The sequence below is a fragment of the Canis aureus genome, chromosome 36 (genome assembly GCF_053574225.1).
Source record: "Canis aureus isolate CA01 chromosome 36, VMU_Caureus_v.1.0, whole genome shotgun sequence".
Lineage (NCBI taxonomy): Eukaryota > Metazoa > Chordata > Mammalia > Carnivora > Canidae > Canis > Canis aureus.
The window spans coordinates 12,906,760-12,931,693 of record NC_135646.1 but is presented as its reverse complement, the minus strand read 5'-3'; the positions used below and the strand labels follow the sequence as shown (position 1 = coordinate 12,931,693).

Sequence of the window (24,934 nt, the reverse complement as noted above, 5' to 3'; positions counted from 1 at the left end):
CGCGATCCTGGAGACCTGGGATCGAATCCCACGTGGGGCTCCCGGTGCATGGAGCCTGCTTCTCTCTCTGCCTCTCTCTCTCTGTGAAGTGACTATCATAAATAAATAAAAATTAAAAAAAATTAGTATGGAAAGGGAAAAGGATTAGAACAGCCCAAACAATTTTGAAAAAGAAGAATAAAATTAGAGGAATGGCATTATCTTATTCTAAGATCTTCCATAAAACCCCTCCAAGACAAAGAAGGAGATGTATAGATCAATGAAACAGAACATAGTCCAGAAATAAACCCACACGAATATGGTCAATTGACTTTTCACAAAAGTTTAAAAGAAAGTCGATGAAAACAAGCATGCTCTTTTCAACAAGTGGCGCTAGCAGAATTATACATCAGTAAAAAAAAATGCACCTTGACATAAATCTTTTAATAAATTAATTTTTTATTGGTGTTCAATTTACCAACATACAGTTGGTATGCTCATCCCGTCAAGTGTCCCCCTCAGTGCCCGTCACCCATTCACCCCCACCCCCCGCCCTCCTCCCCTTCCTCCACCCCTAGTTCGTTTCCCAGAGTTAGCAGTCTTTATGTTCTGTCTCCCTTTCTGATATTTCCCACACATTTCTTCTCCCTTCCCTTATATTCCCTTTCACTATTATTTATATTCCCCAAATGAATGAGAACATACACTGTTTGTCCTTCTCCGATTGACTTACTTCACTCAGCATAATACCCTCCAGTTCCATCCACGTTGAAGCAAATGGTGGGTATTTGTCATTTCTAATGGCTGAGTAATATTCCATTATATACATAAACCTTATGTGCTATAAAAACTACTAAATGGAATATAGATCTAAATGGTTTTTTGTTTGTTTATGTAGAGCCCAATGCAGGCTAGAATTCACAATCCTGAGTTCAAGACCTGAGCTGAGATCAAGAGTTGGACCCTTAACTGAGTGAGCCATCTTGGAACCCCTAAATGAAAAATGTAAAATACAAAATACTTGGAAGAAAACATATGAGAAAAATTTAATGACTTGAGTTTGAGCAAAAGGTTCTTAGATATGATACAAATTCACAAGAAAAAAATTTATAAATCTAAATTCATCAAAGTTAAAATTTTTGTTCTATGAAACCCATCTCAGAACTAGCTACAGATAGGGAGAAAATATTTACAAGTCACATATATGACAAAAGACTTGTATCTATTGAGGAAGAGCCAGAGCCTGAAGACTTCACATGTTGCCACATGGGCCACCTGGGCAAGGCTTGAATAGCAGCTGAATCTTGACAGAATGCCTTGTGGTCCCCCTGGAACATGAGAGCATGGGAGATCTGAGAGGTGCTGTTATAAGGCTACTTCTCTCTGGCTTCCCTATCAACCCTGGAGAGTGTCCTGAGATAGCGCTCATAATTTCAGGGTTCTTATCGGTTATGTGGCTTTTCTGCTTTGCTAGCATTAAGGCACATGTATAGCTATAAAAGTGATGAGCAGCACCATGGAATGGAATCCTCAGCAATAGAGCATCCTATCATTCCTACTATACTCATCGGGACTCTTATGGCTTCTTTTGTTTCAGTGTCATCCCACACAAAGGCCACAGAGAGCTGATTCTTTTAAGCTACTTGTCTTTTCACTCAATGTAAAGAGTAAACTGAGTCAAAAAAGGGCTCATTGTTTCTTTACTAGCTGAATCTGGAAGACTGGCTTTGCCTTGTGCTTCACAGTATCAGAATATATAAAGAACTCTTAAAGCCTGATATTTAGAACAAGCAACCCAACTAAAAAATGGGCAAAATATCTGGATAGAAAATCCACCAAAGGGCAGCCCGGGTGGCTCAGTGGTTTAGCTTCTGCCTTCAGCCCAGGGCATGATCCTGGAGTCCCAGGATCGGGTCCTGCATCAGGTTCCCTGAGTGGAGCCTGCTTCTCCTTCTGCCTATATCTCTGCCTCTCTCTCTCTCTCTCTCTGTGTCTCTCATGAATAAATAAAATCTTAAAAAAAAAAAAAAAGAAAAAGAAAGAAAATCCACCAATGAAGATATGTGGAAGGTAAAATAAGCACATGAAAAGCTGTTCAATATCATTAGGCATTAGGGAAATGCAAATTAAAGCCACAATGCAATACCACTACATACATATTAGAAAGACTAAAATTTAAAAAATACAGTACTAGAAAAGATGCAGAGCAATTGGAATGCTTGCATGGCTGGTGGAAAGCCAAATGATTCGAGGATTCTGGAAAAACCGTTTGGCATTTCTTAGAATGTTCAACATGCATTTATCTTTATGACCTAACAATTCATTTCCTGGGTATTTAATCTCAGCAACCAAAATGTCCCTACACAGGTGAATGAACAAATTGCAGTATATCCATACCGTGACATACTATCTAGCACTAAAACAAGAAACACCCTATTCACACAACATGAATAAATCTTAAATGCACTTTGCTAAGAGAATGAAGCCATTCTCAAGGAGTTACATACTCTATAATGCCATAGGACAGTCTTGAAATGACAAATCTGTAATAACAGAGAACAGATCGTTGGTATTGGGGGTAGAGGTGCAGAGAGGGTGTGACTACAAAGGGAACAAGGTATTTTTGGTGGGTAATGGAACTGTTCTGTATCTTGATTGTGGTAGGGATTGCATGAATCTATTTACATGCTAAATTTAGAGAACCAAAAAAGGCAGTTTCACTATATATATATATATATATATATATATATATATATATATATATATATATATTTATTTCAAAAACAGGCAAGTTTGCCTATATATATATATATATATATATATATATATATATATATATATTTCAAAAACAGGCAAGTTTGCTGTATGTTAATTTAAAAATAAAATTTAAAAAGAAAAAAGAAGGGAGAACAATGATAAAATAAGAGACAACTAAAAAAATTGCAATTTTTGGACTTTGTTTGGATTCTGATTTGAACAAACCAACTACAAGAGGCATTCTTGATAGAACCAAGAAAACTTTAAGGTTTATTTGGAAGTATAAGTTAAATTTAAGCTTTTTAATTATGATGATGGCCTTGTAGTAATGTAGAAAAAATCTTCATCAGTTAGGTATGTATTCTGAAACACACATGTATGAGTGAAATAGGATTAAGTCTGGGATTTAGCTTTAAAATAAGTTAGGAAAAAGGTGAGAGAGATACATCGGCAAATGTTGAAGCTAGTGGTTCATTATATGATCTTTACTATTTTTGAGTATGTTTGAAGTTTTCTGTAATTTTTCTTAAAAATGGAAAACAGGTTTCAAAAACTGAGAACTTCCTTTCCACATTTATTATAAGGCAGTAGACACTATAGGCCTACAGTTGGTTTCCATCTCAATGTCAAATCTTTCCAATGATTTCAAATAAATAAATGCTGTGTATGCCAAAAATAATACTGACACATGGAAAAAAAAAAACTAGTCTCCTAGAAATCTTACACCTTGAGCAAAAAACTCCTAAAATTACTAGATTAGTAATGATTTGCAGTTAGATTTTAAAATAGCATATCAAAACAGCTTCTTTTATATATTACCATTTTCAATGACACTATCAAAGAAATAAAGGGTGAAAAATTTACAGCAATAATTGTGATTCTAAAAACCTCAGCTAAAAAACAAAATTACTCAGGCTTTTTGATTCTCATTAATTATTTACACAGTGTGGCTCTCTTGCTGTGTTGGTCCAGTCTGTTCTTTTGAGTATTATTATTATTTATTGTTTTCTTGAGCACTTAGCACAGCATGATATACATGATGACAAATTCCCTCCCCAGGGGCAACAATCAAAGCCACACAAGCAAAACACAAAGATTAGCTATTTAAGAAATAAAATCCAAATTAAAGGTTAAGAAACACATTCTGAATTCTCTGTTTTCTTTTGCTTTCAGCTTTAAGCCCACGATACAACATATGCTTCTTTTAGGAGCCCAAAAGAAGAGTGACGTTGGCAAGACAAACCAAAAACAAAACCAACGGGTGTAGGAGATAGAAAACATCCTAGATATTATTCTAAGAAGACATCCTGTCTTAGAAACCCTTTCATTCTCTGAGATATCTAAATTACTAAAACCTACTCCTAGCTCCAGTGGACTGTAATAGCTTTGGTGTGTATGATTTGGGTTTTCCCAACAGACTTCTCTGTTCCTTTTTTTTTTTTTTTCTATAATACCACTCTTGCTTCAGGAACTGCCTCCCCCAGTCTGTGTATTCCTAATGAGACTGTCAATCATAATGCACCTTTCCCCTACCTAATAATGACATTGTGCTGAAGGCTATAGGCCTGGAAAAGCCCAAGGTCATTTTTACAGACTGTGCAATGAAATTTCTCTGCAGGGTCCATTAGGTCCATTTGCAAGAAAAAAAAAAAAAAGAAATAGTTATAGTTTAAGTGCTGGCAGTTCCAAGCCCCAAATCGAGCCTCTGAGACCCTAGTTCCTATAGTCCTTTAGGTCATTTGAGCTACTCCACAATCCTTTTATCTTTATTTATTTACTTTTGGGAAGGAGAGGTAGAAAGAGAATCTTAAGCAGGTTCCATGCTCAAAGTAGACATAGGGCTCCGTCTCATGACCTTGAGATTATGACCTGAGACAAAATCAAGAGTCAGGCACTTAACTGACTGAGCCACCCAGCTGCCCCTTCACAATTCTTTTAAGCTAGCACACCCAAGTTTGGGGTTACAGTAGTATGAATTAGGTTTCTTTTGTCATTTGCACCCAAAAGAATCCTGAGAAGTTAAAAGAAGTTGCCCAAGATCCAAAGGCTCTTAAAAGGTAGAGTCATTATTCAAACCCAGGTCTCTCCACCTCCACATAGTAGACTTTTCCTACTATGCCCACTTACTTTTTATGTTACAGATGTTCCTAAAATCTAGTTTCCTTAAGATTGAGAAAGGAATGAAAAGGGGCTGAAAGGGAGTGGGTCAGTTTATCTAATCCTATATTGGTGTCTTGGTAATAGGTGGAAGATAAAAACTACAAATACCATAATCTAATAAAATTCTATCTTAATCCATTTTGCACAGTATTTAATGCATATGAACAAGAACTCCAGGTAGCAATCATACAAACTTCTACCTACGAGCAAATCAAAGGTGTAGAATTCTAGGAAAGAATGGTATTGAAGTATTTTCTCTTCCCTCTACTCTACCCAGTTGTAATGGTTGCATTAAAAAATAATGTTTAATACCAACTGCACCAAATAAAAGCTTTAAGTTTTTGAAGTTTATAGAGAATACCTCTATTTGTTTCAAGTGTCTTTTTTTCACTCTCTCACCAATCTATGCAAGGAAAAAAAAGTACTGAAATGATTCTAGCAGATTACAAATTAAATTAATGGCTTGTTCTTTGATAGCAATTACTTTTAAACATCAAATCAAATGTTTCCTCACTTTCTTATCCTATTTATTCACCTCTGAAAGATTTTATTTTTAAGTAATCTCCACACCCAACGTGGGCTTAAACTCACAACCTCAAAATCAAAAGTTGCATGTTCTACCAACTGAGCCAGCCAGGTGTCCCCTCACTTTTCTATTTTAAATGATTACTTTGTTAATTTTTTAAAAATTTATTCATGAGAGACACAGAGAGAGGCAGAGACATAGGCAGAGGGAGAAGCAGGTTCCTTGCAGGAAACCCAATGTGACACTCGATTCCAGGATCACAGAATCATAACCTTAGCCAGAGGCAGCCGCTAAACTGCTGAGCCACCCAGACGTCCCACTTTTGTTAACTTTTAAAAGTACTCTGTTCCAAACTAAAAGTCACTGTTTTTTTTATTTTTATTTATTTGAGAGAGACAGAGCATAGGCAGGGGGAGTGGCAGAGGGAGAGGATGAAGCAGACTCCCAAGAGCAGGGAGCCTGACACAGGGCTGGATCCCAGAACTCTGATCCTGGGACTCTGATTCCAGGACTCTGGGATCATGACCTGAGCCAAAGGCAGATGCTTAACCAACTGAGCTGCCCAAGTGCTCCTAAAAGTCACTGTTTGAAACCTATGAAATATCCCATTATATTGAAACTATAGGATGATAAATTATTTCATATTCTCCTATGAATGAAAGTGGCATGAAATCTGTTGCAAGCCCAGGTGTCAGTAGATGAGAGAAGCTACCACATTCTTTGGACAGATACTCAACTTGAGTCCTGGTGGTTCCAAGGCAGTAAGGCAGAAAGGCTTCCTGCTTCTACTAAGGCAGCTCTTCATTCATCAGTATTTCACAAAGACTGTGCAGAAGCTTTTGTTTGAAGAAATAATTCCACTGCCTAAAAATAGAGGCTTAGGATAGGGTGGTAGAAATCATTTGCATTGTATATTATATTTGTTTTTCCCTTTCAAAATCAATGTGCTTTTAATTCTTATTAATGTTTTTATAGTATACCATTGATATAGGTATCAAAACAGTGACTTTTTTTTGGAACAGTGTACTTTTAAAAATTAACAAATACTTTGTGTCTTCTATAAGCCGAACTTAAAATATGAGGGCAAATGAAACAAAACTATTGCTGCCTCAATTTGAAAGCAATTATGCTTTTTTTTTAGAGTTTTAGGGAAAACCAAATGGCAAGGTTTCTAGAATCAGAACATTTTTGCCTTTTAGCTATGTAAAAACTTAAAAGTTAAACCTCGCACTGGAAAGATTTAGAATCTTTGAGTTCAAAGTTTCTCCTACCACTGTATTAATCTAGTCTTTGATTTCTCTTTCTATAGAGAGAGCATATAAAAACATGTTTAGCATTTCCTCCTATTCCAGGTTGCATTTTATCTTGAGTAGATTTAAAACCAGATTAGTTGTAATAGGATTCCAGGATGTGGGCAGATGTCTACTTGTCATAGACGATCTTTCTTGCAATCAGCTCCTTCATTATTTCGTTGGTACCACCATAGATTGGCTGAGCTCGGGCATCCACATAAGCTCTAAATAAATCAGAAGATGATTGAATGAGTAAATAAAAGATATTGGAAATTACAAATTTTGTCTTACCGGGTAACTATCAGTTACTTTTAAGTATTTTTTTAATGAAATCTGAATATTTAAAGCTCTTTATAAATTACTTTTTTTCAGTATGGTGTTCATTTTAGATTTATATAATTATAAAATTCTATCAAGATACTGATCATCTGTATAGCTTTGCTTTAGTTTGCTTAATGAGATTACATTTTTTAAAAGATTTTATTTATTTATTTGACAGAGAGAAAGAAAGAGCAGGTGCACAGAACACAAGCAGGGGGAGTGGCAGGCAGAGGGAGAAGTAGAAGCTGGCTCCCCAGGAGCCTGACGAAGGACCCTGGGATCATGACCTGAGCCAAAGGCAGATACCCAACAGACTGAGCCACCCAGGTGCCCCAAAATCACAATTTCAAAATAACATTTATTAGTATGTTTCATTTGATTTAATTTTGTTAAATTCAGCTCACATAATAGCATTCTTAAAAAGGCTATTTCAGGCTTAGAATGGACAGAATGTCTTAATTTCTTGTTATTTTTAATGTATCCTTAAGAAAGTTGAAATCCACTGGTTTTATAGGAAACAAAAGAGAAAACAAAGTATCTATTTTCTAACATCCCTTTAGATTGCCACCACCATTGCTGTCCTCAGGAGTATAAATTGATGCTTTAAAAAATATTACTTCCCACAAAGTTAACAAGTAACTTATTTTTTGGAAATCGTTAATAGTCATTCCAGTAATGTATGACATTAAAATACTGAGTGCCTGAGTCTACTGCCACAAAAAAAAAAAAAAAAAAAAAATGTTACCAGGAATTCTCATTTGGTAGCAATGATAGCAACCATGAAACTTTATAGTTGTTTTTACCTCTTCTCATCTCATTTTATCCTCTCAGCTCTGGCATCAGGAAGGATAAATATTATTATTGTTTTGTAGGTAAAGGAACTCAGGTGCAGAGCAGTTGCCACATGTACTAATTAATGGTTGCTATTTAATGGTCACATAACAGATAATTAATTGGCAGGCTGGAATGAGAAAGTAGGTATCTCACCACTTCAGCAAGTATCTTTTTTATTATATCACAATACTTTAATTGGTCTAGGCATGCAAGACTAGTTATTGAGCTTTGGACTTTACTAGTAGACAAATGTAAAGGCATTTTTTTCAAGCAGTTTTTTTTTTCTTTTTTTAAATTTCACATTTGAGAAAAATTAAATATGCCAGCTCTCTAGGAACATGATCAATTCTGGACTCTCCATATTTATCATGGGACTTTGCAAAAAGTAAGCACTCAGTAAATATTTATTGATTTAGGGTATTATAAAGGAATTTTTGAGTCTCAATATGACTTTTTGATGGAACTTGAAATATGAAGACATTTGCATTTTCAAATATATTTTTTCTTTTGAACAGAATCCATTGTTACCCACAAAATCTAACACTTGCATATAGAGAATCTACCTGGCATTTCAGCCTACTTCAGCAATTTCAACACTTCTTTAGAAATTTTTGGACTGGGCTGGGGTTTTTTTTTTTTTTTTTTCCTTCACATTAAAGAAGTTCCAATGGAGTAGGTAATGACAGAGATCAGTAGGCCTTTTATAAGTTACTAATTAAATTCAGTCACCAACTAAAATTAACAGAGAAAGGCAGCAGAAGGAATGTTTAACCACATAGTTATGAAGCTCTGTATCTCAGGCTGTTCTTCCTAACATGGCAGAGAAGTCTTGAAATGGCAAAGCTTAATAAACCTCACTTCTCACAGGCAGCAAGCCTAATGAGTAAGACTGAACCAAATTCACATGCATAAGACCAATTATTTAAAAACAAATAAAAAAAAATGCAACTAAACAAAAAAGCAAACACAAAACAAACAAAAAAAACAAATCCCAAAAACATACACAAATAATACAGCTTGATCTGAAGATATAAGAAACACAATTAGAATGATTTTCTTCCATAGAAAGTCTGCACTGCAACCACATACTGTCTAATGTGTCTAATCAGCCTTTTGATATTATCTACTATTCTCTCTCTTGCTAACCTATGAAAAGTTCTTTCCTCATGTCTTTGGAGAAGAGAAATAGCAGTCTAGTTTAAAAGTTCATACAATCTTTGAACTAACAAAGCAGCCAAGCAGGGGATTATTATTCCTAAAAGGAAATATAAGTCTCTCAAATTGAAACCAGGCATTTCAATAAGCCATCAAACTGCAATATTTGCTTGCTACTGACCTGAAGGAATGGCCTCTAAGAAAACAGAGGGCAAGACTCACTCTGCACTCTGATCTTGAGCCATGTGGATGGGTGATGCCATTTCACTTCACAGGCCTTTCTTGGAACCTGAACTAGACCTACACAGACACTGAGCCACTGCATGTCTACATTTCGAGCAGCGGTTGTAATGGCACAGTCAAGCAGAAGAATATAGATATTCATTATGAGTTTACTTTCTTAGCATTGTGAATATTGTGAATAAGGTGGATTAATATTGTAAATAAAACATGAAAATGCACAGAAAAAATTCCAGTGATGATTTACTTTGTGCTAGTATAACTCAATGTTTATGTCTGATTTCATGACTATACAAAGATAAAAAAATAAATCTGCTTTTGATTAAAGTTAATTTGAAGTAGATCTGAAAGGATATACCAAAATCCAAATCCAAAGATTATCTCCCCCACAAAAAAAATATATATATTTATCATTTAGTTACTTTATGTCTACATTCCCAAACAAGGGAAAAGCCCTAGTTGCTGCTGAGTTTTTATAAAAGGTTATAAATTACACACACTCTGTGATTAAAGCTTTCTGAACTGCCCCAATGGCTACAGAAAATTAGTAGATTATATCTATGCTGGAGCTTCTGTTCTTAATGTAACTTAACTAAAATGTTTAATTTTCCTCATTAGAGACCATAAGTAGTATATCAAATGTTTTCAATTATGTCTGCCAAAATGATAAATTTGAAAGTCAGTCTGAATACTAGTTTGATATTTTTTCCCTTCAGATAGTCTGTGTTTAGATTAAAATTAGAATAGAAAAAGTTTTTAGAAGCCCACAGCATTCACATTCTCAAATGCAGAACTCAACTGGACTTCTCTCCATCTAGTAAAACTTCCTTGAGTAGGTTTTATAAACTGAAAATATTGCTAAATCAGAGGAAAAGTGTATTTTCTAGAGTAATGAGGAGAAATGCCGTCAAGAGATGACTAAGGCAAAAGACTATGGGAAGAGAGAAAGAAGAAATGGATGGAGGAAGAAATATGGAAGAGGACGCTGCCTACTGACAAACTAGTACTGCTCCAGATAACAAGAATATTCTTAAGTAAGAGGTGTGTGGGTGGCGCAGTGGGTTGAGCAGCTGACTCTTGGTTTCAGCTTGGGTTGTGATCTCGGGGTCATGGGATCAGGCCCCACATCAGGCTCTGTGCTGGGCCCAGTCTGTTTGGGTTTCCTTCTCCCTCTCTCTCTTCCCCTTCCCCCCTACAAGCTCTCTCTCTAAAATAAAAAATAAATCTTCAGAAAAATACTTACATGTAAGAGTAAAAAAAAAAAAAAAAAAAAAAGGTCTGTTTTATCCCTTTCGAAGGAAATAAAAATTCTCTTTAAAAAAATTAATACTTTTGACTGTTTTCTAGAGCAAAATGAATAATTAAATAGTTAAGATATGACAACCTTGATCCTTTTCATATTTAAATTTTTTTCTGAAATGCCAATTTTTTAAAATGTTTACTTTTAAACAGTGATATTTTAGGGGTGCCTGGGTGGCTCAGTCAGTTGTGACTCACTCTTGGTTTCAGCTCAGGTCATGATTTCAGGTCCTGGAATTAAGCCCTGCATTGGGCTCCCTGCTCAGCGAGGAAACCTGCTTCTTCCTCTGCCTCTTCTGCATCCCCCCCCCACCCCTCTACCCCCCACTGCTCCTGTTCTCTCTCAAATAAATATATAAAATCCTTTTTAAAAAATAAAAATAAAAAGTGATATTTTATTTTATTTTTTTAATTTTTATTTATTTATGATAGTCACACAGAGAGAGAGAGAGAGGCAGAGACATAGGCAGAGGGAGAAGCAGACTCCATGCACTGGGAGCCCGACGTGGGATTTGATCCCAGGTCTCCAGGATCGCACCCTGGGCCAAAGGCAGGTGCTAAACTGCTGCACCACCCAGGGATCCCCTGATATTTTAAAAGAAGACATAGAAATGATGAACAGATATATGAAAAAATGCTCATTGTCATTCAGAAGAATGTGGAGAAACTGAAACTTCTCAACGCTATTGGGGGAAACATAAAATGGGGCAGCTACTATGGAAAACAGTATGGAGGTTCCTCAAAAAATTAGAAAGAACTACTCTATGATCTTAAAATCCCACTTCCAGGTATTTATTGCAAAGAATTGAAACCAGGATTTCCAAGCAATATTAGCACAGATGATGTCCATGCACAGATGAATGGATTAAGAAAATGGAATGGGATACTGTTCAACATTAAAACAGAAGGAAATTCTGCAATGTGTGACAACTTGGATGGATTTGACCATTCTGCTAAATGAAATAAGCCAGTCACAGAAAGACAACTACTATATGATTCCACCTATGTGAGGTATCTAAAATAGCCAAACTCAGAACCAAAGAGAAATGGGAGTTGCCAGGAACAAAGGAAAGGGATAATGGGGAGTTATTACTTAATGGGCATAAAGTTTCAGTTAAGCAAGACGAACAGGCTTTAGAGGTCTGCCGTACAATATTGTACCTATAGTTAACAATAGAGTATGGAACACTTAAAAATGTTTGAAGAGGGTAGATCTCATGTTAAATGTTCTTACTACAGGAAAATAAAATACTTAATAGTCAATGCAAACTAAAGGGAGAATAATAATCTATCTTCTACCCATTATATTCATACAAGGTTCAAAAAGCAAGACCATTCATTATTTAGGAGGATAAACTATCCTCAAATGTTTTTTCATTTGAGTATGCGTTGCTATTAACTAGAGAAAATAATCCGGCAAAGTATTAAAATGTAAAATATGCATACTTTTGAACCAGCAATACTACTTTTGGAACTCTGTCCTGTAGTAATAGAAAACACATGTATCTAAGACAAACATTTAAAGGTGTTTTGTTGCAGTATTTATTATCACAATAAAAGAGTCGAAATAACCTGTGTAATTATGGTTAACCAATAAAATACAATATCATTCAACTATAAAAAATGTGATATTAATCTTCCTATAGAGTCATTCTTATAAAGGCAAACTTTATTATATTGGTCTCTTCATTTTCTTTAAAAATGATAAAATCCTAGTTACAAGCTGATAACATGAAGCTGTTTCATCTGCTTGAACACTCTGTAGAGAGATGATAAATACAAAAATTTTGCATCTTTTTCCTCTACACTCAATGTACAGAGTAAAGAAATTTTCCTTTTTCTCCACATCATCTGGAAGAATGTAACACAACAACCATACTCACTTTGCAACTGGGTAGTCCCACATGTACCCCCAACCTCCATGGAGCTGGACACAGTCATAAGCAATGCGGTTTTGTAACTCAGATGTCCTAGATGACCAAAATAAAAAGCAAAAAGGAACATTTCAAATGGATTTTTATGAGGTGCTTCACGATCAGAAAACAGATTATTTCTATTTAAATACATAAATTTATCAAATAATTACAATTAGACATTAGCCAACCAAAGATTATAAGTTACATATGAAATTAATCTCTGGACCATTTTCACATAATGAATACTTTCTTCATCATTTAGTTCTGGCTGGGTTTTGTTAAGGCTAGAAATAAAATGTAGAAAACATAGACTATTAGGTTTTGGCTACTTCAGGCCTGAAAAGGACAAAGTAAAAATCTGAATTTGGTCTATTTATTTAGATTCTTTGCATGATCTAAATTAACTATATAGTTAAACAGCCATCTATTTCCTTCTGTCATATAATATCTCTTTTCCTCCAAAGATGTCACTTCTACCTGAAGCAATTTGGAATTTCAGTAACTGTGAAAAAAAAAGCTTTTTTAAGGATTTTCAGAAATAAACTGAAAGTAAAAGTAAAAGCCTAAAAGGGTAGATAGACTACTATTAAGGTACATACCATTATATAGGAAACTTGTTAAATGATTTGGTTTTTATTATTCCCAAAGTATATGAAATACTTGAGAAATATTCTTGATTGATCTTATCACAGTAATTTTAACTATCATTAAAATTCATAAGATAACTGGTAGAGATTTTATTCATCTTAATATAGAAACGTAAGTTCAAAATGCTTTTCAACTTTACCCCTCCTTTTGTAAAGTAACCTCTGCCCACAATGTAGGTCTTGAACTCATGATCCTGAGATCAAGAGTCACATGCTTTACCGACTGAACCCAATAGGTACCCCTGGATCTATTTTTCAATAGTGCTTTCAACAAAGCAAAAGTAAGCATATCCACATTTTCCTATTTTAAATAATTTTTAACTCAAGCCATAGGATAGGTGAAGATATTCCTAATAATCACAGTAACAATATAATGATTAACAGATAAGACTCAGGGTGGCAACAATATTTGGAATTCTATACATTTTTGCATTTGGCAAATATTTTAGTGAAATATTTACTGGGCTACAACTAGTTGCTTCCTCTGCCTCAATGTGAAGTAACAATATGTCTATAAACAGTGTTTTCAAAGAACAATAAGGTCAATAGCTATCTGAATATCTCTTTTTCTAAAAATATCTTACCTAAAAAATTTTTACGCCTTTTCCAACTAAAGAACTTGCTATAAAATAAACGTAAAATATCTCCCCCAAAGTAGACGTTTCTAGCAATTCCACATCAATTTCAGCCTGCCAGTTTTATTATTTTGGAATCATTACATAAAGAACTATTCTGTATATTTCCCCATTCTATTTCTGATTGAACCAAACACAAGTTAATGAATAATGACAGGAATTTTTTCTAGGTTATTTTTGGGCTAATGAGATGTGAGAATGTTTGTTTTTAAAGCAAAGGAAACCAAACCCATTTCCAGAATCTGATTTAAACTGTGTTCTTACATCTTAAAATACACAAAAGCCTTATAGGAGTCTCTTTTCAATTAGCTCATCTTTAATACGAATGAAAAGTCTTTCAAGCTTAATAGGACATTTTCCCTTTCATTTAGTAGAACATGTGCAACTTTTGATTGGACAATTTTTCAAAAAAATTTTTTAGATTTGGATAACATTTTAGATAGAAAAATACAGTCCAATCTACTCACTTCACAGATATCAAAATGCTGGCCCAGAGAGAATTAAATTTAATTACAGTTATTAATGAAAGAATTGGGATTCCATCTCAGGACTCCAAGTCTTACTGTTCTGTTTTGTCTTATTATAGCACCACTCATCAGATAATTTGAAATTAAACTACTGCTTGAATGAACTCATCAGTCACCCTACTTCAGTATCTTAATATCTTATTTTCAATTGCAAGCTAAAAGTTAAATCAACTTGACTAATTTTTGGCAGATTATAAATAGGCTTAATGGGACCTTTCAGCATTTTTTTTTAAAAAGTTGGTTCTTACTGTTAGTTTTCATTTTTACAGCCTTCTTCCTTTAAGACCCTCAAGGCGGAGTTTAAAGTTGGAAGAATTCCGTAATAGTCTGTGCAAACACCACATTTTAATTACTGAAGCACGCATACCAATATTTCGCCATGGAGGCAGTGGTGGAGTCCAGACGTTTCTTTTCATGCAGCTGGAGACAGCTGTCTACAAAAGCTCTGGTCACACAAATCTGTGTTTTTAATTCAGCTAGCTTATGCTGCACCGTCTTGAGTTTAAAGGACATGAAAGGAAAAAGAGAGCACATTTTTAGTCACCTAGCATATCAGAAATTCTATAACAGAAGATCTTTATAGCAATACAAAAGTGGAATTACCAGATTTTTTTTCTTCCTCTTAAAGAGGTATATATTAACTAAATAGCTTCAACTTAAAGCCCACTCTATTAATTGCTACAGAAATTTGTACTAAAAGATGAAAAAAGAGATAAATACATAAATAACATCTCATGTTTTAGATTAAAACATTTAGACCACGTAAGGAAACTGCTTGAGAAACAGCACAGCTGGGGCACCTGGGTGGCTTAGCCAGTTAAGTGTCTCCTTCAGCTCAGATTATGATCTTGGGGTCCTGAGATCAAGTCCTGATCAAGTTCCCTGCTCAGCGAGGAGTCGGCTTCCCCTTTACTCTCTCTCTCTCTCTCTCTCAAATAAATACATAAAATCTTTGAGGAAAAAAAGAAAGAAAAATAGCATGGCTTTAATAGGTGAGCACCATCTGGTGGTACAGTCCTTCAAGTACAGCTGTTGAAAACACCTATTTATCTCCAGAATCTAAATCCACGAATAAGTCTCCTCCCCCCCCACCTTTTTTTTTTTTTTTAATAAATTGTCTCTATTAATGAAATTAAATATACACATTTCTCTATTCTGCTTCTTTGTCTTGGAGTAAAATAACAAGCTGGAGACAGCATTAAAATATTTATTAGACATTATTTTATGTTATAAAGTATTTTTAAAGATTTATTTATTTTTTAAATTTTTTATTTCATTTATTCATGAAAGACACACAGAGAGAGGCAAAGACATAGGCAGAGGGAGAAGCAGGCTCCCCATGGGGAGCCCGATGGGGAACCTGATCCCAGTACCCCAGGGTCACGACCTGAGCCAAAGGCAGTTGCTCGTTCAACCACTGAGCCATGAAATCCCTATATTACAAAGTATTTAATCTAGATCTATAGAATGTAGTAGAATAACAGCATCAGAGCACTCAAGAGATCAAAGTCCAGTAACCTCCAACCTCTTTCATCTCTCTTTGCCCTCCCTCTTATTCCTCTCAATAGCTAGCCTCTACCTTGAACTGAATAATCTGGAATGGCCAATGTTAATATTTTATACTTTTTCCTGCTGGCCGTAGACAACCTATTACTAGCCTTCAAGATCAATCTCTATTCTTAAATGTTTTTGACTGTTTTCATTTTAATCAAAGTTCTTACATTCCAGATTTTTGGCTCTTAACCCGGAATTCCGAGTTTTTATCTGGTCTCTTTGGTACCAACTCTTAAACCTCCTTCAGGAAACTGGCTTGGATTTGATATACTAGTCTTCCAACTTTGGGTAGCCCCCTGAAATACACCCCATTCTAGTTGGCCTCTTAGGTTCAAGGCCCAGTTATGGTCAACTGGCTGTCTTCCTTGTGGAAATCCAGATAAAGGCATGGAAGTTAGTGACAAAGATGGCACTGTTTAATTCAAACTAGAAATTAATGTGTCCTGCCTATGCACTGGCGAGTTCAAAGCCATGAGTGAGTCCCCCCAAGAGGAAGGCTCTAGGGACCAGATTCTCAAGAGGATGCTGGCCCTGCCATTCCTACTGGTATAGCTCAAATAACAAAATTTAATCTTTTAGCATCACTGTGGTGGGAACAGTTTGGGTACTTTCCATTTCTAGAAAAGAGAAGAAAAGGAATATAATAAGACCCAGGACCAGGCAAGACCTGAGTGCCAAGAGGAGTAGGAGCTCTGAACGGAGAGATTCCTCAGAGATGTATCAATATAACTACTATGCCAATGAAAAACCCAACTTCTGGAGGGTATTACGCTGAGTGAAATAAGTCAATCGGAGAAGGACAAACATTATTTCTCATTCATTTGGGGAATATAAATAATAGTGAAAGGGAATATAAGGGAAGGGAGAAGTAATGTGTGGGAAATATCAGAAAGGGAGACAGAACGTAAAGACTGCTAACTCGGAAACGAACTAGGGGTGGTAGAAGGGGAGGAGGGCGGGGGGTGGGAGTGAATGGGTGACGGGCACTGGGGGTTATTCTGTATGTTGGTAAATTGAACACCAATAAAAAATAAATAAAAAAAAAACCCAACTTACTGCCTTTCCCTTGGCTTTATTCCATCCTGTTCTAGAAACAAACAATATGACTGGTACCTGATGGTTCCCAAACCAAGCAGTAGGAAGGTTAGCACCACACTTTTTCCACCTCTGTATCCTGGCCTCTAATCCAGAACATGCTGGGTCACATCAAAACCTTTTTCCCCTCTCACTCTTTCCCTTATGTGATCTATCTCCCTTTCTAGTCATTTGTATTTAATTAAGCTAAATCTCTACCATCTAATCAGCACCAAGTTTCCCACTGCCACCCTACATAACCAAGATTACTCACAGAAAATCAAAAGATGGAAGAAGAAATGAAAGAAAATGGGGAAATACTGTTTTATACACTGAAAACAGATGATTATATATTCATATTCCTCTAAGCTTACTCCTGGTTTAGTTCAATGACACTATAACACTTCATTTGGAAAATAAGGGAGAATCTGACAACTCTTTTTTAAAAAAATTATTTATTTTCATTTGAGAGAGAGAGAGAGACAGAAAGAGAGAGAGCATGCAGTGGGGAGGGGCAGAGGGAGAGGGAGAGAATCTCAAGCAGACTCCTCACTGGGAGCAAAGTCCAATGCAGGGCTTGATCCCAAGACCCTGAGATCATGACCCAAGCTGAAATCAAGTGTCAGATACCCAACCAACTGGGCCACCCAGGCACCACGAGAATCTGACAATTCTTAAGATAATTTTGCCTTCTCTCCACTGTGATGGCACACTTGAGACCTTATACACTATTTACATTGTGAGAGAATCAAGATCTCTAAGCCCAATTCTCTCACATGACAGCTATTTCTCTAGGAATGTTGGGAAGTTCCAGAAGCTGAAGTTAAATTTTAGACCAGGATGGGCTCATTTAGAATTCTTGCTTAAATACATTTAGTGAGGTCTACAGGTTTAAAGAAATTAATGCCTCCAAGAATACATAATTTACTCTCTAGGGATAAAGAGATTAAATATTTACATATTCTTGGCATCACATTGGGTGCTACTATACAGATTATGTCTTGGCTCTTCACTGCAGATATTGCCTCATGCTTTCAGAAATTATTCTGTAATGGATGGTGGCGAATAATTGTACCACACATTATTAACAAAGTGCTTTTTGTGAATGATCAACACACTTATAGTATTTTTAAATATTCATTAATAATCATTAATAGACAATACTGCAGATAGCATTTTTTTTAAAAAGATTTTATTTATTTATTAATGAAAGAGAGAGAGAGCGAGCAGCAGAGACACAGGCAGAGGGAGAAGCAGGCTCCATGCAGGGAGCCGAAGTGGGACTCGATCCCGGGTCCCCAAGATCAGGCCCTGGGCTGAAGGCAGCACTAAACCGCTGAGCCACCCGGGCTGCCCTGCAGATAGCATTTTAAAAATATCCTCGAAACTTACTGAGTGAATCAGAGTATTTTTCAGAGTTCTGAATGACATAACTCTTCGAATCACAGAATTATGGAATTGGAATATACTTTGGAGAGGTCATCTGGCCCATATTCCATTTAAACAACACCATTAATTATACTCTAATACTTTAGGACTCAAATATGAAATATAATATCTTAGGTTTGCCATTTAATTTTATAGATAATTAACCCCACATTCAAGGTCTTAAGAACTGGGTAATTACTTTTTGTAGGGATGTAAAGAAGAAGTGCTATTTTTTCCCTCTCCTATTCCTTTTTGTAATATTCTGTGCTCTTAGAATCAAGAGTGTACCCATAGGAAATAACTAAAAGCTTGTCTTAGAAAAGAACATTGAATTTTTACTTCATTGCCCATGGGTGAAGGAAGTGAGGAAAGAAAAAAATCTATTGACTTTAAATTTCTGGGTAGTAAAACGAGTGTTATGAGTTAAGAGTATAGGTTCTGGAGTTACAATATCTGTGTTATCTTGGAAAATTGCTTAACCTCCTCATGCCTCAATCCCCTTATCTGTAAAATGAGGGTAAATATGATTCTTGTTATATAGAGAGTTGTGAAGAAAAAAATGAGATGATTCATTTAGCACAGTGTCTGGCACAAGGAAACAATGCAATAAATGAGTCATTATCATTATTTAATATCTGAATTTTACCATTTTACTAACCTTTGGAAAAATCATAAGATTTTATATCAAATATAGAGAGTATGAATGAAAAGAGATGAAAACACTATAATAATTACTACTTAAGTATGATTGGTCTCCCTCCTAAAAAGAGTATGATTTTTTTTTTTTTTTTTTTTTGTGAAATGCATCCAAGTGGTCAGAAAGGCCCCAAATATTCAAAATTCAAGGATGACAAAAAGGAAGCAAACTGAATAGTTAAATGATCAGAAAATGGCATCTGGCTAAGTATGATATGACATTTAAAGGTCCTCTATTTCATTTTAATAACTGGAACGATAGTATACCCGGCTCTAGAATAGGAGGTGTAAGCAGTGTATTGGTTGTTAATCTTCCTTGAATACATTCCTAGATTGAATATGAAAATATTATTCAAAGATACTTATTTCAATAAAACAGAAAGATTAGAAGAGATATCTCAGAAATCTGAGAATATACATATTTACTCGGAAAATCATAGTAGACAGGTATCAGGAATATACTAGTGGAAGCAATGCTACTGCCACCTAGTGAGATTTTGGTAAACTATCTTTGAAAGAAGGCCATACTTTCTTTGAAAAGGATTAAAACTGTCTCCTCTCTTTTTGCTATCAAAATATATGTATTTATTTAGTATACATATTAGTAAAAGAAAATATATAGGTTTACAAGGATATAGAAAATATGCTTGACTCACTTTTTATTTTGTAATTAAAAAAATATTTATTTATTTATTTGAGAGAGAGAAAGAGCATATGCACCTCTTTGGGGTGGGGAGGGCCGGAGAGAGTCTTAAGGAGACTCTGTGTTGAACATACAGCCTGACGTGGGGCTTGATCTAATGACCCTGAAATCATGACCTGAGCCAAATCCAAGAGTCAGACACTTAACCAACTGTGCCACCCATGTGCCCCAATGTTCACTTTTTTCATAATAGGGCTAAAGGCACGAAACTTGTGGTGGTTGGATTTCAGAAGCAAAAGCTATCACAGGAATACCTTGTTTTCTTGCTCTTTGCCTTATTGCGCTTTGCAGATGTTGCATTTTTTTTTTTACATCTTGAAGGTTTATGGTGACGCTGTATTGACCAAGTCTAGAGGTGCCATCTTTCCAACAGCATTTGCTCACTTTGTGTCTCTGTGTCATATTTTGGTAATTCTCTATTTCAAAATTTTTCAATATTATTATATTTGTTATGGTTATCAGCGATCTTTGATGTTGTTATTCTTCTTGTTCTGAACTACCACAAACCACGCCCATGTAAGATGGTCAACTTAATCATTAAATGTGTCACTCCATTGACCAGTCATTCCCCCATATCTCTCCCTCTCCTTGAGCCTTATTCCCTAAGATGCAAAAATACTGTAATAAGACCAACTAATAACCCTACAATGGTCTCTAAATGTCCAAGTGAAAGGAGTCACATGCCTCTCATTTTAAATCAAAAGCTAGAAATGATTAAGCTTATGAGGAAGGTATGTCAAAAGCCAAGATAGGCTGAAAGTTACGGTTCTTATGCCAGTTAGCCAAGCTGAGAATGCAAAAGTAAAGTTCTTGAAGGAAATTAAAAGTGCTCCTCCAGAGAACATGTGAGTGATAAAAAAGTGAAACAGCCTTATTGCTGATATAGAAAAGTTTCAGTGGTTTGGATAAAAGATCAAACCAGCCACAACATTTCCTTATGACAAAACCAAATCCAGGGGAAGGCCCTAACTCTCCTCAATTCTATGAAAACTGAGAGCAGTGAGAAATTTAAAGAAGTATGAAGTTGGCAGAGGTTGCATCATGTGTGAAGCAGCAAGTGCTGATGCAGAAGCTGCAGTAGGTTATCCAGAAATTCCAGCTAAGATAATGAACAAAGACTAACCACACTAACCAACAGATCTTCAGAGTAGATGAACCAGCCTTACATTACAAGAAGATGCCTCTATGACCCTCACAGCTAGAAAGGAGAAGTCAATGCCTGGCTTCAAAGCTTTGAAGGATAGGTTGACTTACTTGCTGGGGGTTTATGCAGCTGGTAATTTTAAGTTGGAGCCAATGCTCATTGGACATTCTGAAAATCCTAGGGTCCTTGAATTGTGCTAAATCTACTTTGCCTATGTTCTAGAACTGGAACAACTAAGCCTGGATAACAGCACATCTGTTTACATCATCAATGATTTATCAAATATGTTAAGGCCACTGCTGAAATCTAGCGCTCAGGAAAAAAAAAATCCCTTTCAAATATTACTGCTCGTTGACAATGTACCTGATCACCTCAGTTCTCACTGAGATGGACAATGAGAATAATGCTGTTTTCATGCCTGCTAACACATCTATTCTGCAGCCTGTGGATTAAGGAGTAATTTTGACTTTCAAGTTGTAGTATTTAAGAAACACATATCGTAAGGCTTTAGCTGCCATAGATAGTGGAACATTCATGATTCATAGAAAGAGGTTTAAATATCAACATTAATGGGAGTTTTAGAAGAAGCTGATTCTAGCTCTCACAGATAACTTTGAGGGAGTCAAGACTTCAGTGGAGAAAGTAACTGAGGATGTGGTAGGAATAGAGAACTAGAATCAGAAGTAGAGCCTGAAGATGGGATTAAATTGCTGCAATTTTATAATGAACTTTAACAGAGGAGGAGTTGCTTCTTACAGATGAACAAAAAAGTGGTTTTCTAGAGATGGAATCTACTGGTAAAGACTGTGGAAATGACAACAAAAGATTCAGAATATTACATAAACTTAGTTGATAAAGCAGCAGCAGGATTTGAGAGGATTGATTCTAATTTTGAAAGAAGTTCTACAGTGGATAAAATTCTATCAAACAGCATTGCATGCTATAGAGAAATTGTTTGTTGAAGGAAGAGTCAATGGATGTGGCAAAGTTCATTGTTGTCTTAAAAAAAAAATGGCACAGCCACCCAACCTTTAGCAACCACCACCCTGATCAGTCAGCAGCCATCAACACTGAGGCAAGACCATTCATCATCAAAAAGAATACCACTCCCTTAAGGCTAGATGATGGCTAGCATTTTTAGCAATACAGTATTTTTTAACAAAAGTATGCACACCTTTTAGTTTTTTTTTTAATTTTTTTTTTTTTTTTTACGTTTTTATTTATTTATGATAGTCACAGAGAGAGAGAGAGAGAGGCAGAGACACAGGCAGAGGGAGAAGCAGGCTCCATGTACCGGGAGCCCGACGTGGGACTCGATCCCGGATCTCCAGGATCGCGCCCTGGGCCAAAGGCAGGCGCCAAACCGCTGCGCCACCCAGGGATCCCCTTTTAGTTTTTTTTTTTAAGATTTATTTACTTGAGAGAGAGAGAGTGTGTGCATGCCCAGGCAAGGGGTAGAGGGAGAAGGAGAAAGAGTCTTAGGTAGACCCCACACTGAGTGCAGAGCCCCAGCAGGGCTCGATCTCATGACCCTGAGATCAGACCTAAGCAGAAACCAAGAGTCAGATGCTTAACTAACTGCACCACCCAGGTGTCCCTTATGTATGTATAATTTTTAGACATAATGCTGTTGCACACTTAAAAGACTACAGTATAGTGAAAACCTAACTTTTATATGCACTGGGAAAGCAGAAAATTCATTAGACTTGCTTTATTGAAATATTCTGGAACAGAATCAGCAATATCTTCTAAGTATGCCTATAATGCACTTTGGGTAAAGTTCAGAAAGTCACAGAGTAATACCACTTCATATTGCTAGGAGCCTACAGTGTGTATTTTCAGAATCACACCTATGAAATGACATTTCAGCATACAACCTTTAGAAGGCAATCAATACATATTTGCTCAGTGAGACCAAAAGGAATAAATTATGTATATCACTATTTCTCAAAGGTAGAATATCAGCATTTTGAGTGAGACAATTGGTTGCTACACAAAACTATCTGTGAAGTATTGCACATTTAACAAACCTGGCTTCCAGAGCACTAAATACCAACTATACCCCCCTATTGGTATGTACCCCACTTCCTGACAATTCTAAATGCCTGGGGGGAAGAGGGCATTCACTGAGAATCACTGTGATGTATAAATTAATGATATGCAAATGAAAAGGAATATAAAATATAAAGCCCTTACTCTAAAGGAAATCACAATTTAGGCAAGTCAAATCATGCCATTTTCAAAAATATTTTCTAAAGTGTATGCCTCATTTTAGATTGAGATTCAGAACAACTACTTTTAGATCTGTATGCCAATAAGAAAGTTAGGATATAAAGAAGTTTTTTTCAGAATGGAAAAAGTTAACACTTTTTAACATACAGGTAGCACATAATTCTCAAAACGGCCTGGGATAGGTCCAGACCAGAAGCAAGAAGTGGATAAAAAGGTTCCCTTCACTGGAACAAAATGCAGGAAGACATTATGTAAAGGAAAAAATAGCAAACTTCAGGGAATGGTTACTTTGTCAGGCAATATTCTGAGCACTCTGAATGTATCATCTAATCCTCACAGCAATTCTATAAGGTAGCTACAGATATTATTCACACCTTGCAAATGAGAAAGAGATGGAGATACAAGTAGCTGAGCTAGGGCTTAGCCATGCCTGAAGTTAATTTATGTAATGCTGGTCCTAAAAAGCTACCAAAGTGTGTCATCTCTGCCATGTCCTTTATAAAGGCCATCATCTAATAGGTCATTCCACTTCAGACTGTTCAAGAAGATTTCCAACTCCAGGTTTTTTGCTGGTAAAATGTTTAACCAATTTTATGACTGCTTTGTTTATAAACCATTTAAGAAGAAACTAGATTCTAATATTTGATTGGCATGGTTAGTGATTATGGCCACTATGTGCTGAATTCTTTGGCAAATACCTTAAAGTTCCTTGCAAAACACAACCTTAAATGTGCTTAATCATCCACCTTCTATGTGCTTGATCCTGGATAGCTAAACTCTTCTAGTAAATCTAATATACAAAAAAGCAGAAGGTACTACTATAAACCCATGATCATAACCTCAGCTGAGTCCTCAATACTGCTAGCAGCCTTACTGTATTTTCCAAGATGGTTCGGTCTCAGTTTGCAGGGGTATTTCAAATCTTCCTCTCCTTGGGCACCTCCGTGACCCTTTGACTCACCTGTTTTTCAAGCACCGAGTCTCCCTATATTATGTAAGGGAAATGGAAGCCTTCATAAAAGAGCTTTTGCAACTTTCTACCAACAGAGCTAAGTATCTGACTGAACCCATACCCATCCTTTCCTCTTTTCTTCCTGTTACAATAGAGGAAACACATCTCTGCTGTAAGGGTGGGAAGGCCTGTCTTACCTGGGCTTTGGCACCCACATCCTAACACTTTCTCAAATATCATATGCAGTTGATTACCTTCTTCATATCTACAATCCTTCCCTCTTAACTAAATCCTTTCTCTGGGTATTAAAATATGCTTCCAGCATTCTCATCCTAATAATAATAACAAAAACTTAGTAATCTCCAAATATGCCATTTGACCCCAAATTCTGCCCCTGCCCTGTATCCTCTTCCTACCCCCTAGTAATCATCTTTCTCTTAACTATCATTCACAGCCAAACTCGGGGAAGAGTTGCCTGCTATTAGTATCTTTCCTTCCCCCCATTTCCATTTACTCCTCTCCCCACTCTCGTCTGGCACCACTCAACTATAATCCATTAATGGCTCCCAAGAAAGAATCTATCACTATGCCCAGTGGGCTCTCTTGACCTTCATTTTGGTTTCCCTCTAAGCGTCTCTGGCCCCACTCCTGCCTACTTGAAACCATCTTTCCTCTTGGCTTCTGTGACACTACTTGCTTGATTTGTTTTTTTCTTTCTAGCCATTCATTCTCTGTTATCTCTGTAGGTTCTTCCCCTCCTACTCCACTTTTAAATCCTGCATTTTTCTCAGGACTCTGTCCTAGGATCTCTTCTTGTCTTACTCTCTACCTTTTCTCTTCAACAGTGTCACCCACTTTCATGG

The 24,934-nt window shown here is 36.2% G+C and overlaps 1 protein-coding gene across 1 annotated transcript in view; it reads right to left on the bottom strand.

Moving 5' to 3' along the window:
• Positions 1-1,000: 1,000 nt before the first annotated feature.
• ACADL (acyl-CoA dehydrogenase long chain) overlaps positions 1,001-24,934 on the bottom strand; it is a 47,264-nt gene continuing 23,330 nt past the window's right edge. Inside the window, exons 9-11 of the mRNA XM_077885470.1 lie at positions 14,656-14,783; positions 12,447-12,533; positions 1,001-6,938 (exon numbers count right to left, since the gene is read on the bottom strand). Of these exons, the coding sequence (XP_077741596.1) occupies positions 6,845-6,938; positions 12,447-12,533; positions 14,656-14,783 (309 nt within the window). The 3' untranslated portion in view covers positions 1,001-6,844. The remainder of the gene's footprint in view (positions 6,939-12,446; positions 12,534-14,655; positions 14,784-24,934) is intronic.